The sequence below is a fragment of the Anguilla rostrata genome, chromosome 11, assembly GCF_018555375.3.
Source record: "Anguilla rostrata isolate EN2019 chromosome 11, ASM1855537v3, whole genome shotgun sequence".
Classification (NCBI taxonomy): domain Eukaryota; kingdom Metazoa; phylum Chordata; class Actinopteri; order Anguilliformes; family Anguillidae; genus Anguilla; species Anguilla rostrata.
Window position 1 is genome coordinate 13,114,443 of NC_057943.1, and position 25,272 is coordinate 13,139,714.

At 44.7% G+C, this 25,272-nt stretch overlaps 1 protein-coding gene across 2 annotated transcripts in view; it reads left to right on the forward strand.

Annotated features, from left to right (window-relative positions):
• Positions 1-529: 529 nt before the first annotated feature.
• The window catches only part of LOC135233966 (SLIT-ROBO Rho GTPase-activating protein 2-like), a 49,961-nt gene continuing 25,218 nt past the window's right edge, over positions 530-25,272 (forward strand). For both annotated transcript variants that reach the window (XM_064297989.1, XM_064297991.1), the window contains exons 1-2: positions 530-732; positions 1,904-2,346. In XM_064297989.1, coding sequence (XP_064154059.1) covers positions 2,280-2,346 — 67 coding nt within the window. In that variant the 5' untranslated portion in view covers positions 530-732; positions 1,904-2,279. The remainder of the gene's footprint in view (positions 733-1,903; positions 2,347-25,272) is intronic.

Consider the following 25,272-nt stretch of genomic DNA (forward strand, 5'->3'; position numbering starts at 1 on the left):
AAACATAGGCTTTTAACTAATCTAATTATTTTGGCTGACAAGTTAAATAAGAAAGACCCAACTGCTGAAACTACGACTTTTAGAGTGTGGGGGGAGGGGGGTGCAAAGCGTTCGGTGGCAGAGCCCGTGATAACGGACCAAATCCAAATTGTGCTATTTTAAGGGGAAAATGTAAGTAGAAATTTTCAACAACCATAGTTTCTCACGAGATCTACTCACAAAAAAGTACATAATCTACACGGAGGGGCCGAGGAGCGACCCTGAGAAGATCTGTGCTAGCTAATCCGTTTTTGCCTGTAGTAGACTAGGCAGAATCACATCAGACATTTCCCTGCAACCCCAAATTCCAAAGTTGTCGAACCGGACGAATTCCGATTGGCTACGTCCCGCCTCCTGTGTGATGTACGCACTATGATTGGGTCATTTCTTAACAATAAACGAAAGGCCTGCCTTACCTTAAAGGACCTGTATACACCTTTCGATTCGTCAGGAGTTGTGCCATTTTTAAGGCGTTTAGCCAATGAACACATCCAGCAGTTTAGACAGGGGAAGGGGCAATGTTAGCGAGCGTATGAGTCTACCCTTTCCCAAGATTTTAGACATTCAAAGTTAGCCAACTTTGCCCGGCAAGTTTGTGAATGTGAACGGCTCTGCGACTAGCCTGATTCACATGCAACATGTGTAACAACTTTTTGGGGACTTACCTAAAATGAATGGCACAAAACTTTAAAGGTAGGGTGTTTTGGTTTTTATAACTTTAGTTCAGCTATGTTCACATACATGGTCAGTCGTTCCAGATGCATTACGTTAGCTGGAGATACATAGCTAGCTATAGCTAGTTAAATGTTGGAGGTAGAACAATGATCCATTAGTATTTAATGTTAAGTTGTCCACTCTGAGCTGCGCAAGATCGCGATGCAATATGTTGGCTAGTCTAGTTAATTGTCACGTATTATCTCATTTGTCGTCATTATCATTTTATCAAAGACCACATTTTCATCTGTTTTACCAAGCTAAACATACTCCAAAATGTACAATAGGCCGAAAAGTTTCTGCCTTTAAACATGGCTGGATAATTGATGAGAATTTGTAAACTGTAAATTCACCATAACAATACTATGGATTGCTCTCAGTGAGAAGGCGATTGCAAATGCTGTCTCCAGAGTTTACTATTTGGATTCCTTCCAATATAAGGAATCCAAACGAATGAATTTTAAGTTAAATTGGAATGCAAAACCCAAAAAAAATCAGAAATGACGTAGGCAAAGATGTGGCTATTCTCCACAACTTATTTCCTTTTATTCTGTTCTGATTATGATGTTGATACTTTTGAATGTCTAATTCATACACAAGAAGCTACAAATGAGAACTACAAGAAAAAACATCTAGGGCATGGTTTTCCCTATTCCAAGACCAGGGAACCAATCGGAGCCTTCTTTCTAGGAAATTGTTACATATGACAGCATGAGAAAAAAAATGTTTATTTATTCAATACTAGAATTGTTTTTCCTCTTTCAAAGACAGATCGGTGTAACAGTTATGTGAAATATTTATTTAAAATGTGACCATGGCAACCACATTTCAACTAGGCTATAGATCATAATAAGACGGCTCTAGTCGTCAAGAGATCACAGACAATTTGTTGACTGCCAAATACAGTTTACCTCATTTGAATAGGCTATTGCACATTGTAACTGCAAAAATTTGCGCATAATTAAATATAGCATTTCTGCAGGCTGTCCATTAAATGTTTCAAATGTTAATATGCTTTCAAATTTTTGCCTATAATCTATAGATCTATAGATCTTTCACCTCTTGCGACCCTGACATTGTCGCAGCTTGTATATAACCTACCCAGGCGATTGAACTATCAAGCAAAACCATATCCCTGTCTGCATTTCAGAGAGAGAGCAGCCACCGCGCACATGCAGCGCAGTTCCCGCTGTGAACGCGTAGCCTACATTAAGGAAACCGCTTCTGCAACCGCGGGAGTCCGCGCTTCATTCGGGAAAGGGAATGAATCTGGCTTTTATTTTTCGACACTGGACCCGGGGATGTGTGTGCTGAAGGATGCAACAACGTTTCCTCGAAATGCAGACAGACTGAATATTGCCGGGAACAATAGCAACCCAGATCTGCGATTCGCCACAATTTAGGCTATATCTGGATCTTCTTCGGTCGGATTTGTTGCCATTGCAGTTTTCACTCCATTAGCTATTCGCTAATTGCCACCAACAACATTGTTATTATCTGGCCTCTGATCCACTGTACAAATAAAGATGACTTCACCTGCGAGGCTGCGAAAAGACAAGGAGATTATCGCCGAATATGAAACTCAAGTCAAAGGTAAGTGCAACGCATGTCGCTGTCGCATCGTTTCTTGTGTTTTTAAGCGGTGCGTCTTTCATGTGTTCGTCAGTTGGTAGGCTATGCAGGGTAATTCACTCACTGGGCGAGTTGAAAATTACTTAATTATATCCATTCATGAAAGAAAATTGGAAAAGGCTACGCTTGTTACCCGATCACAACCGTTTCGCACAATGGAGCTGAAAATATTTAGGGGTTTTGCTGGTCGTTCGTAGGCGATGCTTTGCAAAGGCTATTTCGGTGCGAATAACCTGAGCACACTTGTTATATTCACAACATTTTGCCATTAATTATACGCTGTAAATAACACAAATAGCAAAATTGAATGGTTTGGTATGGCCGATATGTATACAATTCACTCACTTCATAGCACACGCATGTCCTCCATTAATGGTGCCATGCTAATTTTTTGGCTATATATTTAATTTTTTGTCATAAGGTACAAGCGAAGCGAATAGGGCGTTTTCCTCCCATTGGCGTCCCCATATAAATGCACGTGATGGCATGGTGTTCTGTTCACAGCTATTGATTTTCTGCATGACATCACGTGCGCGTCTGGTGCCAAGCAAAAAAAGAAATGGAAAAAGAAAACATATATATCGGCATTACGTTGAAAGAAGAGGCAACACGTTGGTCTGAATGAATTCCGATCCTTCGCATGTATACGTAGATAGCCTCTGCACATGGTGTAGCCTAGAACTGACCAGTGCACCGCGTGAATCTAATGTCACTGGATCAAAAGAAGGCTGTGAACTGGCTTTCAGCTTGGGGAAAATCGTGGGAGTGTTTGATCGGTAACATTTTAAGTGATGAGGTAGGCCTTGGAGTTTAAACAGTTCCTACAATAATAGCCTATTGAGGTGTTGGTGCAGTGCGTTCTGAATAGCCTCGCTATCCGGACTGGTCCTATTATTTTACCGTTTCAGCTCTATCATTGCTCCGATTACCCTGCCAACAGTACTTATGTCTTGAGTAACTCCTCTCTGAGCTTTGTCGTTTAAAAAAAATATATATATATATATTTTTTTTTTCTTCTAATACTTCTAATATTTTGCTTTAGAAAAATCTGCGTCTGCGTATCATTTTAAATGAAATGCGAGTCCTATGTAGAACAGGAAATGTGATTATTGCGTAGTGTACATAGGCTACTTACCCTACAACATACTTTCACGAATAGAAATGTGGAATACCATCAAAGTATCGCTAAAATTACAATACTGCGTTTTCTGCGGGTTTGTACAGTGGCATATTGCTTGAATAATCATGCTTTGTTCACACCCTTTGGTGAGCAAACCTCCCAAGATATTCTCAGTTGAAACTGTTACAGGGTATTTCATGTTGGTTGGCACAAGAGCAGACTGTGTGTTTCAAAGTAGAGAGGATGATATCTTGTCCCATGGTTGCGTTTTGTGAGTCTGATTCACAGACTCTTTTGTCTATTCTCACGGAACAGAAACCAGCTTGGTCTTGAAGGGTTTCTTTGGCAGGGGAAGTGGCTTGTGGTCAGTGAAGGCAAGGGCAGGGAGCGACAATATTCATATGATACGTCAACGAGAGATTTTTGCTTATTGTATATTGGAAAGCAATGATGGGAAAGTGTGACTTCATTTAAAAAGCTACCAAGTGCTGGATCAAGAATCATGATTCAAATTGTGATGAGTTGACATCACTGAGTCACTGATAGCATGATGAAGCCGCCCATTTTGGGGGTTCAAAAGCCATCGCTGGAAAGGACACCCACTGCCTCCTGGAAAGTTGGTAACATACTGTTAGTTTAAGCAACCCTCTGGGGATGAAGCATGGTTTCCCGACAGGAAGAAAAGTCATGTTAATATCCCTAGAATTGCTCATCTTTTCAGAAGTGTGTGTTACAATGCATTGGCAACATTTCCATAAGCAGTATTAGGCTACCCGGTGGCTTGGAAGAATTCCAGAATATTCTCGGTTTGAGATGGCTTTACATTACCATAGAATAGAAGATGTAGACCTAACCCCCTTATACTATAGGATCATTGCTCAGCTATGCATCTTGCAAGTCAGTTTTTTCCAAGCACAGTCACCCCCCAGAGTGCAATTTCCACCCAGCTCTGTTAATTCTCCTGTGGTGCGTAGATTATTCAGGGGTGAACCATACCCTATAAGTCAGTCCTGGGAGCAGTTTTAGATTTGGGATGAGCACAAAGCACTTTTGCTGCTGTACCATATCTAAGCCTGGGATAGCCCGATGAAGAACGCAGCATGTGTGTGGTGTGATTGAAAGTGACCAGGGCAGACTGTGCATCTAACTCCAGGGCCTCGGGCTGAAAACAGCTTTGTCTTTCCTGCTCTGTTCTTGGTGTGAAGCAGGCCGACTGTAGAGAGCTCTCCACTGCTGGTGGTTTATATGCTGGGGCGGCCTCAAAGGCAGGACCCGCCCCTGCCTTTGTAAATGGTGCAGCACTGATTTTAAACAAACTTTCTCCAACGTTCGATTCCTTTGTGAGCTCAGTAGGTTTATTTACATGTCAAACTTAAGTGGCATATTTTGTCCAGAAAATATCATACCAATGAATATCACACAAAAATGCAAATCCCTCTTACCTCTACATGTAAATATTGTTAAAACGTATGGCGCTATTAATCGGAATTGAGACAAGGGCAATTGTTAAAATGTGGAAGCGTAACCAAGCTTAGATTTATGCAGATGTGGCAGCATTTCCAGTGGAAAGCCGTCTGCTGCTTCAGTGAGTTTATGAATCATCTCTGCGGCTTGGGGCAGCTGTGACGGTTGATGCGGGTGGTGTGCTAAACATCTGTCCCGGAGCGATGAATTTGAACAGAAGGGTCGGGGTGGACGGCGAGCGCTGGGTCCAGCTGTTTGGGTCCGTTCAGAGGGACGTCGGCCTGCTGCGGGGGGCCCGTTCGGCCCCAGGGGTGCCAGTGCGGGAGGCGGCCCAGCCAGGCGGAGGAGAGAGAGAGGATTCGTCACGGTGGTGCGAGGCTGCGCAATGACTTCCCTCTCTGCGCTTCCGTAGAAGCATGAGTATCTTCTATGGCAGCGACAATCACAGTCCATGTTCAGGAATCCCTGTGCCCCGACAGGAAAGGAAGAACACTGGGCTCTTAGTGTCTTTGTTTTTGGCACCAAGATGGTTTTTGATCATGGCAGGTTGCATTCCCTTCAAAAAAAAAACTCATAGTGCCTTCTTTTTACAGAACGTTTGAATGCACTTCAAATTCTGATACAGTAACTGGGGCAGAAAACAAAGAGTGACAGTGCCACAGTGTCCTCTCTTTGTCCCATTGTACAGTGTCCACTGTCATTTCCTCAGGTTTCTTGTTACCCTCTGCACTTCTAAACAAGGACTCCGATATGCAGACCAGAGTGCACATCCACTGGGGCATGCCCAGACTGGTTTATCGTGTTTTATGGACGTAGCAGCTGATACGATTAATGGACTCCTCTTACCACAAGAGTAAATCCGTTTTAATGTATGACAAATGTGGTTGCAATAGAGGATTTCTTTCACTGAGTGAAACGCCATTATGAAGAAGGGCAACTTTTATACGGAGACCCGCATTTTGGAGAGCTGAGTTTGAGCATCAATTTTTTAAATGTGATTTTTGTACAGATAGGGTTGCATGAATCTTTTGTAATTGAATAGGTGTGAATGGTTAGTCTCTTATTCTGACCTGTAATTACATGGCTATTAGGTTTGATTGGTTCTGATAAGTGCTACTGCAGTCCACCACTGGCACAGCATGCGAATAAAGAGCTCCTGACAGGTTCTGTTCTTTCTCAGACTCACAATTTTTTTCTTCCAAACACCATGACAATCCCGTAATTTTAACAAGCAGCTAATTTTTCTTAATTAGGTACTCCTCTTAAGTCATATTATGTCTGAAATAGCTTTGCGTTCCACAAAAAAAAATCCCCATGTTGAAATTTTGCTACATTGTGCTTATCGTGCTACATTGCAAACATTTGCATAACAAGTTTTTTGATCACATGAAAGACAGAGGTAAATAAATAGGCTTCTAATTAGGTTGTTTAACACATGCTTGATTTCTTTAATAATTTGTTTTCCTTAAACTTGTTAACACAATGCAGGTTGGACCCATTACCACTTGCTGTGTCTTTGAATTCTTCATTATTTTCCAGATGGTTGGTTTTTGTGGCCAGGTGTCCATACTTTAATCACTCCAGGCCTATTGATTCACCTCGGTCTTTAATTTGAAGTTTTACCTCCTTTATGCAATTGTTTGTAATATGACACAATAAGCACAATATGAACATGGGGATTTTATTCTTCATGGCATGCATAGCTATTTCTGGCATAATGCGGCTCAAAGGCATACTATGCAGGATTTTTACCTTAAAAATATAATAAAATATCCATGCCGCTAAGGCATATCTATGATGCACCGGCAATCTCTGGCATTACGCCCTTTTGCCAAAGTAAAATGTTGCTTCGAGCCACAAAATGTTCGTTCAGAAACGGCCCTGGGGGCCGGTGCGGCTCTCCTGCTGTAGAGTGTGGGGGGCTGTTGGCAATCAGTGAGTGGAGCGGTCATCCTTTGCCAGCTGGTCTCTGCGTGCGGGCAAGGAACCTGTTCCCTTCTCCTTCACGTGTCTGCTCCAGTGAACACCGCTCCTTCCTCCTCCAGAGCAGTCTTCCTCACACTCCGGTTTTGAGGGATGCTTATGCAGTTCACTCGTCCGCTGCACTAGTGTGTAGAGCTATCACGTCAGTCACTGGTTCGTGTGAACCAGTAAACTTAGGGACCGTTCCCTCCGTACAAAAATGGTTAAAAACAATTAGGTCATTGATAGCACGCAATTGCCCAAATTTTATTTTGTGGTTGCATCACTGCTGCTGTTCTATCTTGCTCTGCCCCCGCTACCTCCATTAAGAGACTATTTGCCTCTAATGGTTTCCAGCAGTGCCTACAGGGCTTCCAGCCATAAACGGAAAAATTGATTAATTATTTGAAACGGATGCTGGCATTTGTAAAAGAGGCTGTTGGTGGAACACCGACTCGATTGTTTGACTGTTCTGGTGTGCATCCCTCAAAATGTTCCCATTGTCCTGTCTGAATTACATGAACAGTTCAAAGGCTTATCTTGAATGTTACGTATATGAGTGAAAAAAGGTAGGGCCTAGTGCAAATTAAGGTGAACACTGAGCCCATTTCATCATGAAAGGAACTCTTTTGTCATGAAGCTTGAAAACCGAATCATTGCCTGTGACCTCCAAATGCCTTTTTAATCCCTCGTCCTCCCAGCAGGAAAGGCTGCCTTACACGCAGTGCTGTGTTTTATTGTTTGAAATTGTTGACTGGATGGCTTGAAAGCAAGTGGGTTGTCATTCCTTTTTAAATTTGATTAGAGAGACCAGACTGCATTGAATTCCTGCTGTTGTTTGTGTCTTTCTTCCGTTGCGAGAGGATTCTGAGCTTAGGAATCCTGTACCGATGTCCTGCCGCTCTGCCGGAAGAGGTATTATTAGCCTGGGTTAATCCCCTTAGCTCGGCACCTTGTGGAAGTTTAGGTCTTCCTCTTCCACCCCTTATGCTCTCTCTCTGTGTTGTGTGATAAAACGAGGTGTGTATAACTGTTTGACAAAGAGCAGCAGCAGTTTGGCATCTCGGCAACCCCCCCCAAAATACAGTCATAAATACCAATCTCTCATGTGCGGGGGAAAAAATTGATTTGCACATACATAATAGAATGAAGCTGAATGGAGATACAGGGTTGATTATCGCTCATAGATAAGAGAGCCACTTTAGCAGGGGGTGTCAGAATGTTGCGTGTTGTTATCACAGTTTGGGGTGGGCTGTGCTACATGTGTTGGATGGAATCAGGCTGAGCTGTTTGCCAAGTTCATGGGAACAGTCCAAACTGGACAAATCCCCACAAGACCAACCCCCCCCCCCCCCCCCACCAGCTCAATGGCATTGCTCACGCAATATTAGCCTGTGTGAAATATCTTTAGCCAATATTTTTGTGTTTTCAATGACTGTAAATATCAAAATGCTATAATGGTGAAATCTCCATTTCTTTGAATTTAAAAAAAAAGATACAGCCAGATCACATCCAGTTGTTTGCACTGAATTGTTTTATATTTAATACTTAAATTCAATAAAAGTAAAAACTAAAAATAAAATGGGTAAAAATAGATTTATGTTTTACGCATGTTCACGATGACAGAAAATACATGTGAAAAATATGGGGATTTTAAATGTGTGAAAAAACATCTGGATAGCGTCTGTGCTCAGCTAGCGCCCGTCTAATGTCACCCACGGTCTCTGAGGACAGGACGGTGAGAGAGGAGAAAGCAGAGTTGTGTTGGAATGAGAACACATGCTCATCTTTTTCTTTTTAAATAAGTTTTAAGTGAAATGCGTCTCAGGCACCAAGATTGGCGTCAACTTAGGCTGGTGTGTTCCATGGATGTTCTAATGTAGGCCTGTGTGGACGTGGGTCAGGCTAACGGGGAAAACTTGCATTCTTCAGGAGCTCTTAGTCTCTCTCTGTCTCTCTCTGCCTCTCTCCCCCCTTCCTCAGAAACCACACAAAGGCTGTATTAGAGTGGCTGGTAATATTTCTTGTTGTTGGGTTGAGGTGTCGTGACCCCTGATGCAGTCGGGCGGTGGAATGTGCACTCGATGGAGATCTCCCACTGTGCAACGGCCAGATAAAGGCTGTTTGGGCCTCCGAGGGGCAAACGGATGATCACTTAAAACTCCAAAACATGTTTCTCTTTAAGCTCAGTGCCTGTGTGTGTGTGTGTGCGTATGTGTGTATGTATGAGGCATGCACTTGCAATTAGTTAACATATGATGTGGGGATTTTATTTACTTTAAGTGTGCTCTGACATGTTGTAATAAACAAATAGATTAGCCTACTTTGATCGCTGATGAAATGTAGGAGACTTGGAGATGTTTTGTTCCCTGTGGAATTCTCTTGGATGGCCTAAAATGCTGTGAGATCCTGTAAGGCAGCTCTAAATTGGGTTATGAGCACATTCTTAGAGTTTGCACTCAATTCAGTTCATATCCTACTGTACTGTTGAACGAAGTTAAACTAGGTGTTACCTCAGGTTGTGGTAACACCTAGTTTAACTTTGTTCAAGGGTACAGTAGGTTAGTTGCATAGGTCTACTGCATACCCCTTGGTACCTCTGAATGAATACTATTTTTGTTGGATGTTTGCTCACTGAATTCTGTTACTGCAGGTCCCAGTTTCAGGATTCGCAGAGGAACATGCTGGGGTCAACCCATATTTCGTTTCTGAGGCTGTGGCAGGCCATCTGTGTGTTTGTGTTATGTGGGCCCCCTACCCACCCACCCCGTCCCCCCTCTCCCCCCTCCCCCATCCTCTACATCCCTTACAGACTAACCATGCATGTTTAACTCTGGATTGCTACGGTCTCTGCACTGACTCTCCAGGCTTAACGGCAGTCCTGCCAGGCCTCAGTGTATGTTGGTTAACTCTGGTCCTGGACGGTCACAGTGTATGTTGGTTTAACTCCGGTCCTGGATGGTCACAGTGTTTGCTGGTTTAACTCCGGTCCTGGAGAGCCACAGTGTCTGTTGGTTTAACTCTAGTCCTGGATGGTCACAGTGTATGCCTGTTTAACTCCGGTCCTGGAGAGTCACAGTGTCTACAGGCTTAACTGTAGTCCTGCCAGGCCACAGTGTCTATGGGTTTTTGTGGTTTCCTTTCAGTCAGCAGCCCATTTATGTCTTGGAAGCAATTTAAGCACCTTTAAGTGACTTGTGTGCAGGCTCGCCGCACCCAGCCACTGTCAGGTGTTTGCATCTTAAATGATTTAGCATTGTTCCAGTACTGTTGGAGTAGGCCTATATTAGCTCAGTGTTGCAAAGTTTGCTTCTGATTTTCTTTTCTGAAATTCACTCAAAGTGATTTTCGCCACGTGCATGCCGACGCCTACATTATCACTTGAGAGCTGACCTATGGCCATATCACAGCCTTAGTCAATTTTCAGAACCAACCCCAGATTAGCACGATTACCGTTAAACACTGTAAAAGTAAATGGTTAGGCCTGTGAATTATTTTAGTAATGTTGGTGCTTACACAGCTCAGAATATCAAAACCGAACAACTCTGTGGCAGCAACAAAGCTGTCTTACTACCATCTGTGAATTTGGGAATTTTATTTTATTTCTGGGGTTTCCAAAGTCAAAATCTCTAAAAATGACAGATTCTTCACGTATCACTTCCTCTTCGGCTCTGTTTATGGTTTGCGAGGCGTCCGTTCTGGGCCTGTCGTCAGTTGTCTGTGCCAGGCTGTTGAAAGGGAAGGGAAAGTGGACAGCTCTTTCCTGAAGGACAGGAAATGGTCAGCCAAATGTCGGGCAGGTTCCTGCATCAGAGGGACTGCTAGCCTTTAAGTTTTCTGTTCTCTCAGAGACTGGTGGTGTTTAACCGTCTTTATTGGTTATTTCCATCAGTTATACGGTAATTACTTTGTTTATTTGTGATCCAGACAAACCTGATCCAGTGCATTTGACACGCCTTAAGTTGCACAACTCTCTGAATGTGCCAGAGAAGTTCAGGTAAAGGTGTCCCTGCTCAAGGGCACAACGGCAGCACCCCACCTGATAACTGAACCTGCAACTTGCTGCTTCCCGAACTGCTATGCCACTCTGCTGTCCACCCTCGCTGCCTGCGATGGTGTTTGCCCAATGACCTCTCAACTCCGGCTCGGTCTGTGACGATTTGTTGTCATGGCAACCCAGTTGCCAAGTGTGATTGCAGCATCTATCATCCGCCATCTGTGATCTTCACAGTATCATTTGTTATCCAGGACACAGTCTGCAGGCCTTGGAGAAGGCAAGGGCTGTGGCAGGGGTGGGGGTGGGTCTCTGTTGGTGTCCCTGGCCCTGGTGACAAGAGGATACACATTTTAGAAATGCAGGATGAGTACAGGAATCCTTAACGCCCACAAGCCGTCTCTCTTGGCTTTAAAACCTGGCCCTCCACCAGAACCTGGTGCGCGAGCGGGTTACAGGAGCCTGGGTCTGCTCTGTATGGCGCAGTGGTGCTGACTGAGTTTGCTGCTGGATAACGCTGTGCTGGGTGTTTACAGGAAGCTGGAACACAATAGCCCTGATTGCTCCAGTGGGGAGATTAATTTCGTCTGAAGCAGCGCTGCAGAGCACTGATCCTGCAGCTCCTTGGCTACGAAAATCAATATTCTCCCTTCCAGCACTACGGAGAAAAGACTCCCTGGAACAGCTCTATGGGAGCAGGGACTCCCTGTAACAGCCATGTGAAGCAGTGAATCTCTATAACAGCTGTGTGAAGCAGGGACGCTCTATACCGGCTCTACTCTCTATAACAGCCATGTGAAATAGGCATGCTCTCTTACAGGCCTTGGAAGCTGAATTTCCTCTGTTCCATCTCTCAGTTTGAATTTTTCTCCTTCGTAAGCTCAATTCCACAATGCAGTACTTGGTCTGTTCATTCTTACGCTGTAGGCTGAATGAATTTGGCGCTGGCACACGCTGCATCGGCTGAATGATTCTTGTAGGTTATTGAACTGTCTGTCTCCCACGTGATGGTGATGGCATTCATGTTAAGAAGCACAGCGTCTTCACAAAGGAGCAGTGGATAAATTGTTGTGCTGGAGCAGGAGGTTTTCTGCCAGAGCAGAATGAATGATAACGTAGCTGTTTATTTTTAAACTGTCTGTGTTTCCCCTGAATTAAAGTGCTCCTGCACAATAAATAATATTTTTATCAGTGGTATGAAGCATATTTATCAAGCTTGGCGGAAAATACCCAAGTAGAAACAATGTCTTGTAAAATCGGTCTGCTTCTCTTTAAAATGTCTTTCACTCAAAGAAAAAAAAATACACGGAGTTGAACTTCACAGTTCACTTCACAGTTTTAAAGGACGCAAATTGGGGTCTGTAGTGAGAGCTCAGGTGAGAGGGGGAAGGGAGGGGCAATGGAATCAGTCTGTAGCACATCATAAGCACGTAGGCAAAGCGAGCGGAACTATAACAAGCTATAAAATACTAATGTTACTGCTAGCTACTAACTACAATGGAACCAAACAGATTTTTAGCTAAACTAATCTAGAGGGGGGAAAAAGCACTGTCAACGCTGTCACAACTCGACTGCAGGTGGTTTGAGATGAGCAGGGTATTTTGTGCAGTCATATTAGATTGGTTACCCACCCATCAATCAAGAAGAGGGGCGGAGATGGGACTTTGACTTGCTTACGTAAAAGTCTGTTTAAGATGTAGGGGGAGTCTGCGGTATTAAAGATGTAGGGGGAGAATCTGCAGCATTTAAGATTTATGGAGAATCTGCAGTGTATAAGATGTACGGGGAAACTGCAGTGTATGAGATGTAGGGGGAGAGTCTGCAGTGTTTAAGATGTCGGGGGAAACTGCAGTGTTGCTGAAGACGTGGGGGAGCAGAGATATGCAGGATGGCACCTGACCTTGTTCTGCAGTGATTGATTTGATCCATTCCCCTTGTGCTGGCACCCCGGCTGACAGCAGCGGGAGTATAAGATCCTGGAGTGGTTTGTCACGCTGTCGATCATGGTTAGGGTTTAAGATTGAGATCTGGGATCTGAGGAATCCCCCCCCCCCCTGCAAATTCTTGGCAGAACACAGGCTGATACGGTTGCTCAAGTGAACCTGCGTGTTTCGAAATGCAATTTCTGTCTCATGTCTCTTCATGGCATGATAGGCCGGCAGTTACAATTCTGCGTGGTCTGTTCATGTTACATTTTGGGCTGTCAGTAGCCTAGCATGGAATAAATTATAAAGCCTGCTAGATTCATTTCTTCTGTTGATCGTAGAGTTCTGTGTTTGACATTGCGATGCCCCGGGGGGGGGGGTGGGGGGGGGTTTCACTCGATGGAGCTCCACACCAGCGGTTTTTTTAGCCGATCACAGTTTCGGGATCATGGCTTGTATGCTGAAGGCTGCCAGTTCAAATCCCAGGTAGGGCACTGCTGCCCAAAATGAGCCAGGCACTTGATAAATGGCTGCAATTCTTTTTAAAGAAATAAACTCATGAATACCGAAAACCTTCTTCCATTTGACACAGTTCCCACACTCCCTAAAAATCCCTGAAAAGTTCAGAAAGTTCAGGTCATGTACTTTTAAGGAGGGTTTTCACCCACAGCTGAATGGAATGTCTCTGCACACTTTTTATATGAAAATGATATTGTGGTTCAATTTATGTCAGTAGTGTTTTATGGTCACCTTTATGAAATGCAAAAATAAATTTAATTAGGCTACTGAACATTTTATCAAGTTGGTTGAACAGTTTTAGCTAAATCCACTCGTTATTAAATATAGTGTTTGAAATAAAAATGTTATTGTATTTGTTTGCTGTGAATGGCCAGATGGGGAAACTTTAAGATTTTCATTGTTTTAGAATTTATTGACTGTGTTGAATAGATTTACTCTGTGTAAATGGATGTAACTATTTTTCAACGTAATACAAGTGTTAAAGTGCTGGAATGTTTTGTCATTCGGGGATTATATGGAATTCTCTTTCAAAGCCTCATTGTGCACAGTTTATTTAAATTATGCCCTTAGAAATGTATCCTGGGTTAGAATTGTAATCAGAGTGGTTGAGATTACAAATGGGGTATAAAATGTGGTATTTGGAGTATAAAATACTGTTTGTTGGAACGGGGTCATTTTTATTATTTGTTAATGGTATGCAACGGATATAATGTACTGTACATTTTTTATGGGTCATTGAATTTGGTGGAACAGAACCTTGAAAGGACTTGAGAAGTACTTGAATTGGTGTCGCAGGTACATGTGGGACTGCTGATATTAGATCTCATATAAAAATGCTAAGAATGTAAACTTCCCACGGGTCGACATTCAGGTCAGTTTTCCATTGGCAATCTGGGCCAGTGGTTTTTAAGTGTTACTGGCCTGCATACTGAAACTAATGGCCTGTTCGCAAATCAAATGGTTTTGATGCTGCCAAGTTAGTATTCTCATTCTGGCATGTCTACTGCATGGGGCGACATAGCTCAGGAGGTAAGACGATTGTCTGGCAGTCGGAGGGTTGCCGGTTCAAACCCCGCCCTGGGCGTATCGAAGTGTCCTTGAGGAAGACACCTAACCCCTAACCCCTAACTGCTCTGGCGAATGAGAGGCATCAATTGTAAAGCGCTTTGGATAAAAGCGCTATATAAATGCAGTCCATTTACCGTTTACCATTACTGTACATTACAATTTAGACACAAGCAACTAGTAACACACAATTTGTTTTCATTGAACCCTTATTTATTTTTTAACTGCTTAAAAAATGGAGTTACGGTCGCCACCAGTCCAGGATGAGCCCTGGGATCGTTCTGGATTTAGGTCTTAGGTCATCTTTCACAAAATGTCCCGGGAATCAGAGCATTTTCAGGTGTTGTTTACTGAAGTGTGCCCCTTGCCGCGCCTCCGAAGGAAAACGGACTGTTTGCGGTGCTGACAGGGAGTCAGCAGGGCGTGATAAAGAGACGGTGCTCAGTCGCAAAACATCCTACTGGATCAACATTATGTTAGCCTGAGGTTCTCCGTAATACAGTGTAATCATGTTTGGGGTTGTTGGAAAGCCAATATCATGGGAAACTTAAAGATATGCTTAAATAGAACACTGATGTACACACACACACACCCTTTTGCACCATTGCATATTCCCATTATTGAACACACTGTACAATAAACTACGTTCATTTTGACCTGGCATTCCTCTTTGACTCTTACCGCTGCACACCTAGCAGTTTTAAGGTGCTAACACACATACAGAATTTAGGATATCTGCACCCCGTAGTTACCCGCCTATACACTAGTGTCATAGTAGGATACCCAATTGTATTTATGAAGGCTACACAAGCCAGAGGCACATCCATCTCTAAAAGATAGATAGCAATCTGTATAGACCCATACAGACCAAAATACTCTCTGTATCAATTAAGACAGCTAAGGTGTATCTATAGTCTTCTTTTTGGATACTAATACAATTCATCTGAAAAGGTTTTTTTTATGATATTTCTGTTCTGTAAAGATTGAGGACATTAAAAGAAGCCTAGCCAAGAAATTAATAGATTTATTTAGAGTTGAAAGGGTTCTCCTTGTGACATTATGAACCATTGGCTTGATAAAATAGGTCATGGACTTGCTTAGGCTATGTAAAATACTTAGGTAGCTCCATTGGTTTGATTAACGTTTTTGTTTGCGTTTTTGGAATTTGCATCATTTCTTGATTTGTGGCATATTTCCCTTCTGGGCCACTGTGGAGAGGCTCTGCAAACACACTCACAGAGAGAGATAGTGCAAACAAAATGTCTTCTGTCTCGTGCTACCAAATAGTCAGCATTCTGCATGCTTAATCGCAAAGAAGGTATTTCCCGAAATGATAGTCATACTGCTATATGATTTCACCGTCAAAATATATTTTGAGATTTGTTTTCCAATGGCAAAGCGGGTCACTAAAAAACAAAAATTACTGGCACTGTCCGGTCAGTGGACAAGTGGCAATGTCAGGCTATGCTTCCCTTATATAAAGGTGGGTGCCGAAAAAATAGATTATGTAAGACAGTGTCGCATAAGATGGAAATCTGTTTTGAAAGTGATGAATCATTCTGAAGAATTTTTGGAGCTCTTTTTCGTGTGATTTCCTTTGAGTGGGATGTGTTGTGTCTTGGCTGAGGCTGGCCTTACAGATCCACAGGCAGAAACAGTGATGCTGTAGATCCGTGAGTTTCTCAGCTGTTTCAGATCTTTCTTAAAACAATCAATTTGGTTTTTTTTTTGGTTTCAGTTTTTTTTATTCCTTAATTTTCTGTACCACATCATAGTTCTGGGCCTGTTCTGCCTCTGCAGCTTACGACGCTAGCATAATGGTTAAGGAACTGTACTTTAACCTCCAGGTTGTAGGTCGACTCTCAGGTAGGACACTGTCATTGTACAATTGAGCAAGTGCCTTTAACTTCAAGTTAGGTGTATTTTAGCCCAAGTCATAGAACAATAGTATGAAGGAGCAGCTTGAGGAGGCTGAAATTCTTATATTGGCCTCTTTGTCCACCTGGAGGAGGAGTGTGAGGGATGCTATGGAAGTGTGCTGATGGAATTTTCTACCATTGGTCCATCTCCGCCGTGTTTTTATTTGAACCCATTCCTGTCATACTAAGTTATGTTTATCTTGATTCCTACTCTGCTGGCTGCACAATGCGGAACTCAGTGGCAATAACCATAGCAGGGTCGCCTTCATCTTTCCATTCAACATGTAATTCTGTAGGGCATTTCACAAAGGATTTGTCACAGTGTGCTTCACAGCTCAGCGCAAAATTGTCACAGGACTCTTTACTGTCAGGATTTTCTCTGATTTTCCTCAATATATATCCCCAATCCCCAGCAGTCCCATGATCATCAAAGGCACAATGTATATAGTCCTGCTCTGATTTCCAGAAATTAAAAAAACTGTGTGTGCGTGTGCGAGTGCGTGCGTGTGCGTGTCGTCATACATTTAATTTTTTATAGAAGCTGCAGACATGCATGCAGATGCATGGGAACACTTTATTATGCCCAGATGATTGGCTCCTTCATCTTCTCCTCCCCTGGGAGTGTGCTCTATTTGCAGTTTTGATTGGAAGTTCAGAGCCTGACTGGTCAGCCCAGCGAGCTAACCCTGAATCTCAAACTTGGAAGGACAGTTGTAGTCCCATCTGATGGTGCAGATGGAGAACAGGTCATTCTGGGGGGCAAAGGACTCTTTCGACTCTTTATCTCTTCGGTCTTTCTGATGTTTGACACCCATAATGTATCCTTGGAACAGTGACCGTCGGTATACTTTTTAGAAAAAACTCATCATTTAAGAAAGTTCGGGACGGTGTTCAGTTTCAATCTGCTTTTGGCCTACCCACCTATCCTTTCTTTTCGGTGGGCCTATGCGGTGCATTGCGAAACCCTGGACTTCTTCTGGGAGGTGCCATGCTAATGTTCTTCATCCCTGTCAGCCTGGTCATGATTATGCTGAGTGATGAAGCACATCTTGTCGCTCTGCTGCCTCATGCTGTCAGTCATCGTTTGCAGGTGGAGCTAAAGGATTTCCCATGATCCTTTCTGCCTGGTTTACACTAATTGACCTGGGCCAGTGTTTACAAGGAAATCTGAGTAGTTTCACTGGAGAAAGGGAACAGGAGAGGGGAAAAAATCCAATAATAGCATGTTTGTGGGGCTGCTCGGATTACTGAGGGCTGTCTTTGTCAGCACCTCCGCGCCCTTCTCCCAAGAGCGATCAACACCATAGATATCCTGTGACACCCCGGCTCTCCTGTTCTCCTCTATCCAGCCAAATTCCTGTGTGATACTCCTGAAATGGCTGGTGCCCGAGCTTTCCGGGTACGTTCCCATTCTCTGCACTAGTGAATTCTAGTATCATCCCTGCGTCGCCCCCCCCTGAGAACACCTGAGCACCTGAGCCAGCCAATCACACACCTGCTGTTCTCCAGAGAATGTAGTTAAACTGCGGCGCTGCTCTTCCAAGGTCAGGAAAAGTCCAGTCCAAAAGCACGGTGGCACCGCATGAGGTAGCACAGGGGGAAGGCCTGTCTGTGTGCTGAATCAGCCATTACGCACATGCCATGTTGTTATGGAGTTAAATCAGCGGCAAAAAGCTGTCGCTTGACCTGCCTTCTCGTTGGCTATATTGGTCAATGACCGATTTTATGCAGTAGTTAATCTGCCTTTTAGATTAAGGTGTTAGAAGACACAAGCAACCTTTCTGAATGTAAAATTTACAGGCCTTATTAATCTGTCTAAAAGCAGGTTTAAATGGAAGGGAGGATGCAACAAACAGACAGATGGGAGACCATGAGGAGGAGATGAGACAGGAGAGCAAGTGTTCCCTCCTTTCCACTTTCTTTTGGGTTGGGGGGGGGAGGTGAACTTGTTGGGTAAGATGGACCTGTCGTTGGCCAAAGGCTTTTCACCTAGTACTGATTTGGAAAGTATCAAGCCGTATGGAGCGATGAAATGTGAGCGTTGTCAGCCGTCCTGAAAAAAGATTGCAAATGCTGCCGTGAGTGGAAAAGCTTGATGTAGGCCTATTTCTTTTTTTCTTTACATTTGCTCTCTCTGGAGCTGATAAAACAGAACTGCAGTGCTTTCCTGGAAGCCTGCATTGCAACACAGACTTTGGGGAAGGTGCCAAGCTGCCCCTAGGCTCTGCTGTTGGAGAATGAATGTGCCATCCCTGCCTACAGGCGTTCCACTGTCAAATAAAAAAAAAATATATTTCACTTTTACGGTTTGAGGTGCAATTTAATTATCTGGTAATTATCCATGCCACCATCTGTCGTCAGCCAAACAGGGGTTTACGAACGTTTTCCACACATGCATGTGTAAGTAAATAAATAAATAAATTCTGGTTTCTGCTGATACAGGATTGTCTGGTTGGAAGGTAGGTTCCTTTTAGTTGTTTTTCATTGGTTGTCATGTTTATCAACATATGTGTTGCCAGGCGTAGACACAGAGGGGAAGATTTCTCAAATGATTACGGGATATGGACTGCAGTTATCTTTTTACCAAATCTCTTCTTGAATGTTTCAAATGGCTATCGACCTGGTTCTACACAATTTCCCCATGGTGTTAAAGACAAAGTGTCAGATTAGAATGGAAAGGGGTTTTTTTTTCTCCAGCGAGAATAATTGAATGTTATCACTTCTCTGTACTTCTGTTTCATTTTCTTAAAGAACTGAACCTGCGGTCGGTGCTTTCTCTTGTTTGTGTAGAACATCCTGTGCCAGAATGTTGTTGTGGAACCCTGGCTGGGCTGGGCTGAGGGAGAGCAGTTTGACAGGACAGTCAGTGCAGAGCGGGTCCTTATTATGGAGCCCTAAAGACATCCTGCAGAGGGCTCAGACTTGGGCTCGCCTGGTCCTGGAGCAGCAGACATACTGTTCAGCTGTAGATAAAGTGGGGAGGGATCAGTTCTGTATTATAATAATAATAATATTAACCAACATCTTATCGTCATCATAAATAGAATCTGCAGTGAGTTGGAGATGTAGTGACTGTAATACTGTGCAGAGTGAGTATATCTACAAACCTTCGCCGTTTTCACAAATTTTTTCCCCCCATTTTGTTTGGAATGATGGCGACTCTCTCCTCCCGTCTGTTTCCTGTTCTGGATCCTGAGGAAGGAGAGCCCAAATCCCTCAGTCCCTGTGGGAGGGCTGGGAGGCGGCTCCCTGATCTCCTAATGAGATCAGTGATCTGAGGAGAGCCAGCGGGGGATCAGGCACTGCAGAGGGGAGCGCTGCTGACTGTTCCTCCCGAAATACCGCGCCTCCTCTGAGTCACCCTGGCAGCGTCCCAGCCGAACCTGCGGGGGGGGCGGGAGCACAGAAACACAAACTCAACACCGCGGCACAACACCGCGGGCCCGCACAGGCCGTAACTCTGCCGGAGTAAAGAGCTCAGCTCGGCCGGTCGATAGTAAGAGTTGTTTAAGAGGGACTGGCTTTCAGCTTGATCTGATTTAGAGAAAAAGGGGCTTTGATGATCTTGAAATGTTTGGTCTGTTCGGTCCAATCCATCACATTTGTGTCAGCGTGCACGCTCCTGCGCGCGAGTGCGCACGCGTTCTGCACCGGACGCTTTGGCCTGACGTTAAAGCATTTATGGGGAAATGGTTCCTGCAATGCATGGATCTGCATTCATCTGCATTCAAGGCATGTGTGCAAGCAGCGCAGCCAGACTGCTAACGGTGGGGCAGCAGATTGCGTGTGTGTGTGTGCGCGTGTGCGTGCCCGTGCGTGTGTTTGTGTGTCTGCGTGCGTGTGCAAAGCCTTTAGCGGTCACTCCTGGATCCTCTTCGGCAGTACGTCTGTGCCCTGAGAAGCACACTCTAGTGAATCCTCCCGTTGCCTTGCTTCCTCCTCCTAATGGCGGCTCAGCGGTGCCTCTTGGTCATTCTCGGATGGGCTCCTCGGGCTGATACGGGCCGGCGGGCGGCGCCGCGGCGATGCCCTGGTGGCGGCAGGCCCTGGGACCCTGAAATGAGACCCTGAGTGACGCGTGCTAAAATGACGAGCCGTTGGGCTGAAAGTCGCTTTCCTGTGGACCGCTGACAGACAGCAGAGCTTATCAGTGGCTTAGCAAGCCGTTCAGCCCTGCTGCTGCATGTCTGGTTTTTATATTTTTGTTTTTTATGGCTTGGAATTTAGGGTAACGTACGGCCTTGGGAGAGAGCTGATGGTAAATCAGTACCCAAACTGGTCTGGGAGGGGTACCTTTAATGTGTGTGAGCTGAATAACACTGCAGGGGACCTCCCTCAGGGCTGTGAATGCTATCTGTCTGCTGCCTCTCCTCCCCGAGCTTTCTGCGTGACCTTACAGGAGGGCCGTGGAGCTCTACAGCTCGGTCTTGACCTTCCTGACCTGGCGCTGACCTCGGTCATGACCCCCTGGACTCTGGCGGATGGGAGGGGAGGGGAGTGGAGGGCAGAGGTCTTGTTTTTACAATAGACGGCTTCCTGTCCTGGAGCTGGGGTTTAGCGTGTTTCTAAATCCCTGCCACGTCGGGCCTGATAATCTCTGGCCCTTCTCAGAGCTGTCATCTTCTTTCCTCTCTTCTTCACCACTCCCTCTTTTTCTTTCTGTCTGTTTTCTCTCTCTCTCTTTGCCAACGAATTAAATTTTCTGACACAGGGACATATATCAAGGCGAAGTGGCACATGCTCACATGTACATGCATATGCATGCATGTATCCACACGCTCATGCCCTCTCAGGACTTAAACACTCCTGTATGCATTCCTCTTCCTCAAACCCAGAGGAACTGAGGCCTTTGGGAGGAGTGTTTATGGGGACAGTGGGAAGGAAAGTGTGATGGTTTAAGGGGACTGGAAGAAGGCCTGTGTACTTTAAGGGGATGGGGAAAAGGGACGTGTATTTTAAGGGGACGGGGAAAGGAGTGTGTTATGGTTTATGGTGACTGGGAAAGGGGTGTGAGCTGGTTTAAGGTTTAGGGATAGGGGTGTGTACTAGTTTAAGGGGACGGGGAAAGGGGTGTGTACTGGTTTAAGGGGACAGGGATAGGGATGTGGACTTGTTTAAGAGAACGGGGGAAAGGGGAGTTTACTGGTTTAAGGGGACACGGAAGGGTGTGTGTGATGGTTTAAGGTGACTGGGAAAGGGGTGTGAACTGGTTTATGGGGACGGGGGAAGAGTTATGGGATGGTTTAAGGGGACTGGAGGAAGACGTGTATGATGGTTTAGATCCATGTGTCTGTGGCACATGATCTAAGTTGAAATGAACACATAGCCTGCTGAAGATATGTGTGAGTCACACCTGCACGCAGCAGAGCTCACACAGGGTGGTCCAAGCCATTCTCACATCAGTCACACTGCTCCTCCCTCCAGGGCCAGAACCTTTTTGGGCTGGTCGCTGTTCTTTATGACGCAGAGGGCGGCGCACGGAGCGCTGCTTCTCCTCAGCATCGCTGTTTGTTTTGAGAGCTTGTAAAATGGTGTGGGAGGCCCGGCAGCAGCCCTCCTGCTCGGGATGCTCGCAGCCCAATGTAAATAAAGATGTTTGGGTCAGATACGCTCCCAGGGGTGGGGGTATGCCCTTCACTAGCCACCCCAATTCAATCAGGCTTCAGTTCAGACTTCACCTCCGACCGTGCTGGCTTTACACAGCTTTTAGAGAAATAGGCTATCCAAATCAGTGGTCACGCTAGCCCATGGAATGCAGGTCATTTCAAAATCTGCGTTTTACACTAATTCACTTGCATTCTGATAAAAATAACAGCTTTTGCCATAATGTACCAACTCACAATAATAACACTGTAAATGTATGTTGTTCATAATTTTATTATGACGCTTGTAACAGAATCAGGATGAAACCGTGGGATCAGCAGGATGAAATAAGCCACAAATAATGTTTTGGCATTCTGATCAAAACAAATTTTTTTCCTCAGGTTATAATATTAAAAACCCTAGGGTTTCTGTTTTAATTCATTGGGGTTGGGCAAGCTAGCTAGTGCATGACTTCTCGTTTTTTACTTTTCATCCAAATTAAGTGAATCTCGCAATGCTGCCAGAGCATTATTAGAGGAATTTATTTTCCGTGTGGAATAAACGGCATTTGAGATTTCTGAGGAATCATGGGAATTATAGGAATTGTGGTGCTTGATATTTACTGAGGTGCACCAAAGGGAGTGGGGACACCAATGCAAGACACATGGTGACCTCCAACTGTGTGGGTGGATCGGTAGACCTCTCCTGAGCAGCAAGTGACCTCACCGCAGGAAATGACACGGTCAGTGCTAAGAACTACACGGTACGCTACAGAGAGTACTATGCTCTCTCCCCTGTGCTCTTCTGAGCTGTGACTGTTTGGGCTTCAAAGCAGCTTCAGCATTAACGTGCTCCATTACTGAGGGTGACTTAAATAACAAGGATTATTGTTTTTTTTTTTTTCTCCCTTTTTCTAAACTTGGAATGCATGGTTGTTTTGCTAGACCTGTCTCATAGCCGCAACCTCACCCATCAGTTCAGAAATTTGCCTTTAGCTGTGATTTCATTTTTGTTTTGAGGCTGGTAAGACTAGTAGGCTATGTTGCCTACAGCCCAATGGTAGAACCCTGCTTAAGCACAGTAACACTAATTCCCCATCTTCCGTCATGGGGAAGGGAGCAGATGACTGCGTGGGGCTCTGTTCATCATTCTCCACCATGGCAACACCGGCCTCTGGGGTGGCACAGTGCCACTGGCCAGAGAAACTGAACTGGCACGCATTCAGCAGCCGCTGGTCAGGCGATGATGTCATCGGAGCTGTTTTCCCCCCTGTCAATCAAACCCCTTCCGCCCCACCTCCAGAGCAGCGGTCTCTTTCATCAAACCCCGAAAGTCATCATCTGAATACCGCCTGCTAAACGACCCACATGATTCCGCAGATAATCCCTTCCCTCCCAGCGCTCCCTTATTATTAATGCTTCTGTGGGATGGGGAATTGGACTGCGGGGCCCAGGCCTCAGTGACTGTGATCTCATGAAGTCTCTTAGCAAGCAGTCAAAGCAAAGGTCACTGCAGCCAGCCAGAAGTGGAGGGGGTGTCCCTGCGGGATGGAGCCGTGCGTGGTGGGCGGGGGTCGTGACCTTGACGGTGCCCTTGAAGGTCATTGGATCCTTTCCTCCGACCTGAAGTTCTTATGTACTGCAGGGTTCAACTTTTTTTGTTTTCTAAATCTAAACCATAATGATATAAACCTAAACTTAATCTGAAGCCCCATTTATCTTATTTTGGGGTGTCCAGCTGCCGGTCTCTGATGCTCACTCCACAGTCATCCCTATGTGCATCTGCCACAGGCTAACTGCAGGCACCAGCTGACCAGACGGCGATGGTCCCTCCAACTGAAACTCCTGCCCTGTGACTCATTTTATTGTGAAACGTAAACACCAGTCTAACTAAACAAATTCAGTACTCTCATCTTTTTAAAAAATGGAAAAAGTGACTGTGTTCAAGACCAGTAAATACTTACTTTAACAGAATACCGAAATAGTTAAAGGCAGTCTGTTACCTCAAAGCGTTTGAGCAAACTTAGCTCTTGGGTTTTGCAGTGTATGGTAAAAAGCTGCTGTTAATGGCCCACTCTGGTCTGATTAGGATTTAGCCCCAGACCAGGAGGTGTGTCCCCATACTGCAGCCTGGTGTTTTAGCCAGATGAGCCACCCAGTCCATTTGAAAGGTTAAAGTCAGAGCTTAAATTTAATTGCTGCAAATATAACTGAATTTTCAGTTTGATTGCTTGGTTGCCATTTTGGCTATCCTTTGGCAGTTTCCCTGGTGGTCTGTGGCAGACATTTCGTGCCTCCCCCCTTCAGTTGCGTTGTACGTGGCTCTGAGCATCTGCAGAATAAATAACAGGTTCGACGCAGACGGCCTCTAAACCTCAAGCGTTTCACAATCCGGCAGCTGGCTGATGGTTCCCTTTGGGTTTTTCATGAGAGAACCTGAGACAGCAAATGTGTTTTACAGAGTAGAATGCATTATGTCACAAAAAAGATAAAATAAACATATAGATAAAATATTTACTACAGAAAAAATAAAAACTCACCAGTGTGAGCCTTCATTCACTCATCACCTCCATGCATTCTCTGTGATTAATGAAGTACTGACATGATTATAAATCCTAGTCCCCAGAATTCCTTTTAACTTCACTTTTAATAACAATACAATAAACTTGTAATAAAAGATTTATGTAGGCCTCTTCTCAAACTGGATGCAAGAGAAAATAGTGTAAGAAAAAGGCCCCCTGCAGCACCCATTCTTGCACGCGCACACACACAAACACACACACACAAACACACTTCCTGCATAGGAAATGAATCTGTCACCATGGAAAATTCTGGAAACTGTATCCAAGGCTCTGTTGCCTGTTAAGAAACTTTAGCAGTGACTACGATGTTGCTGTAAGTGTTAATCGTCTCATTAATAGCTCGTTTTGATTGCTTGAGCATGACCTTGCAACACCTCCCTGCTGGGAGCATTCATCTGGAGCCCAAATCTCGCTGTTCCCTCGGGCTCCCCCTCCCTGCCCCAGTGACAGAACCGGAATCGAGCAGCAGTCGGACCGTTCTCTTTTCCCGTTCCAGATTTCTACTTGATGTGTTTCCATGCCAAGCCTTTTGATTATGGAAATCAGGGGGTGGGGAGGGGGGGGTTGTAGTAAAGTCTCTGTCTGTTCTTTTAGTCGGCGTGGCACTCTTCCTCCTTCCTCTCTGGGCAAGCCTGCTTTCTCTGATGTCAGCAGCTCCCCCTGACTGGAACTGCTCACTTGTCTTTATTTCAGCTCTCTCTCACTCTCTCTCTCTCTCTCTCTGTCTCTGTCTCTCTCCTTCTCGCTCTGCCCCT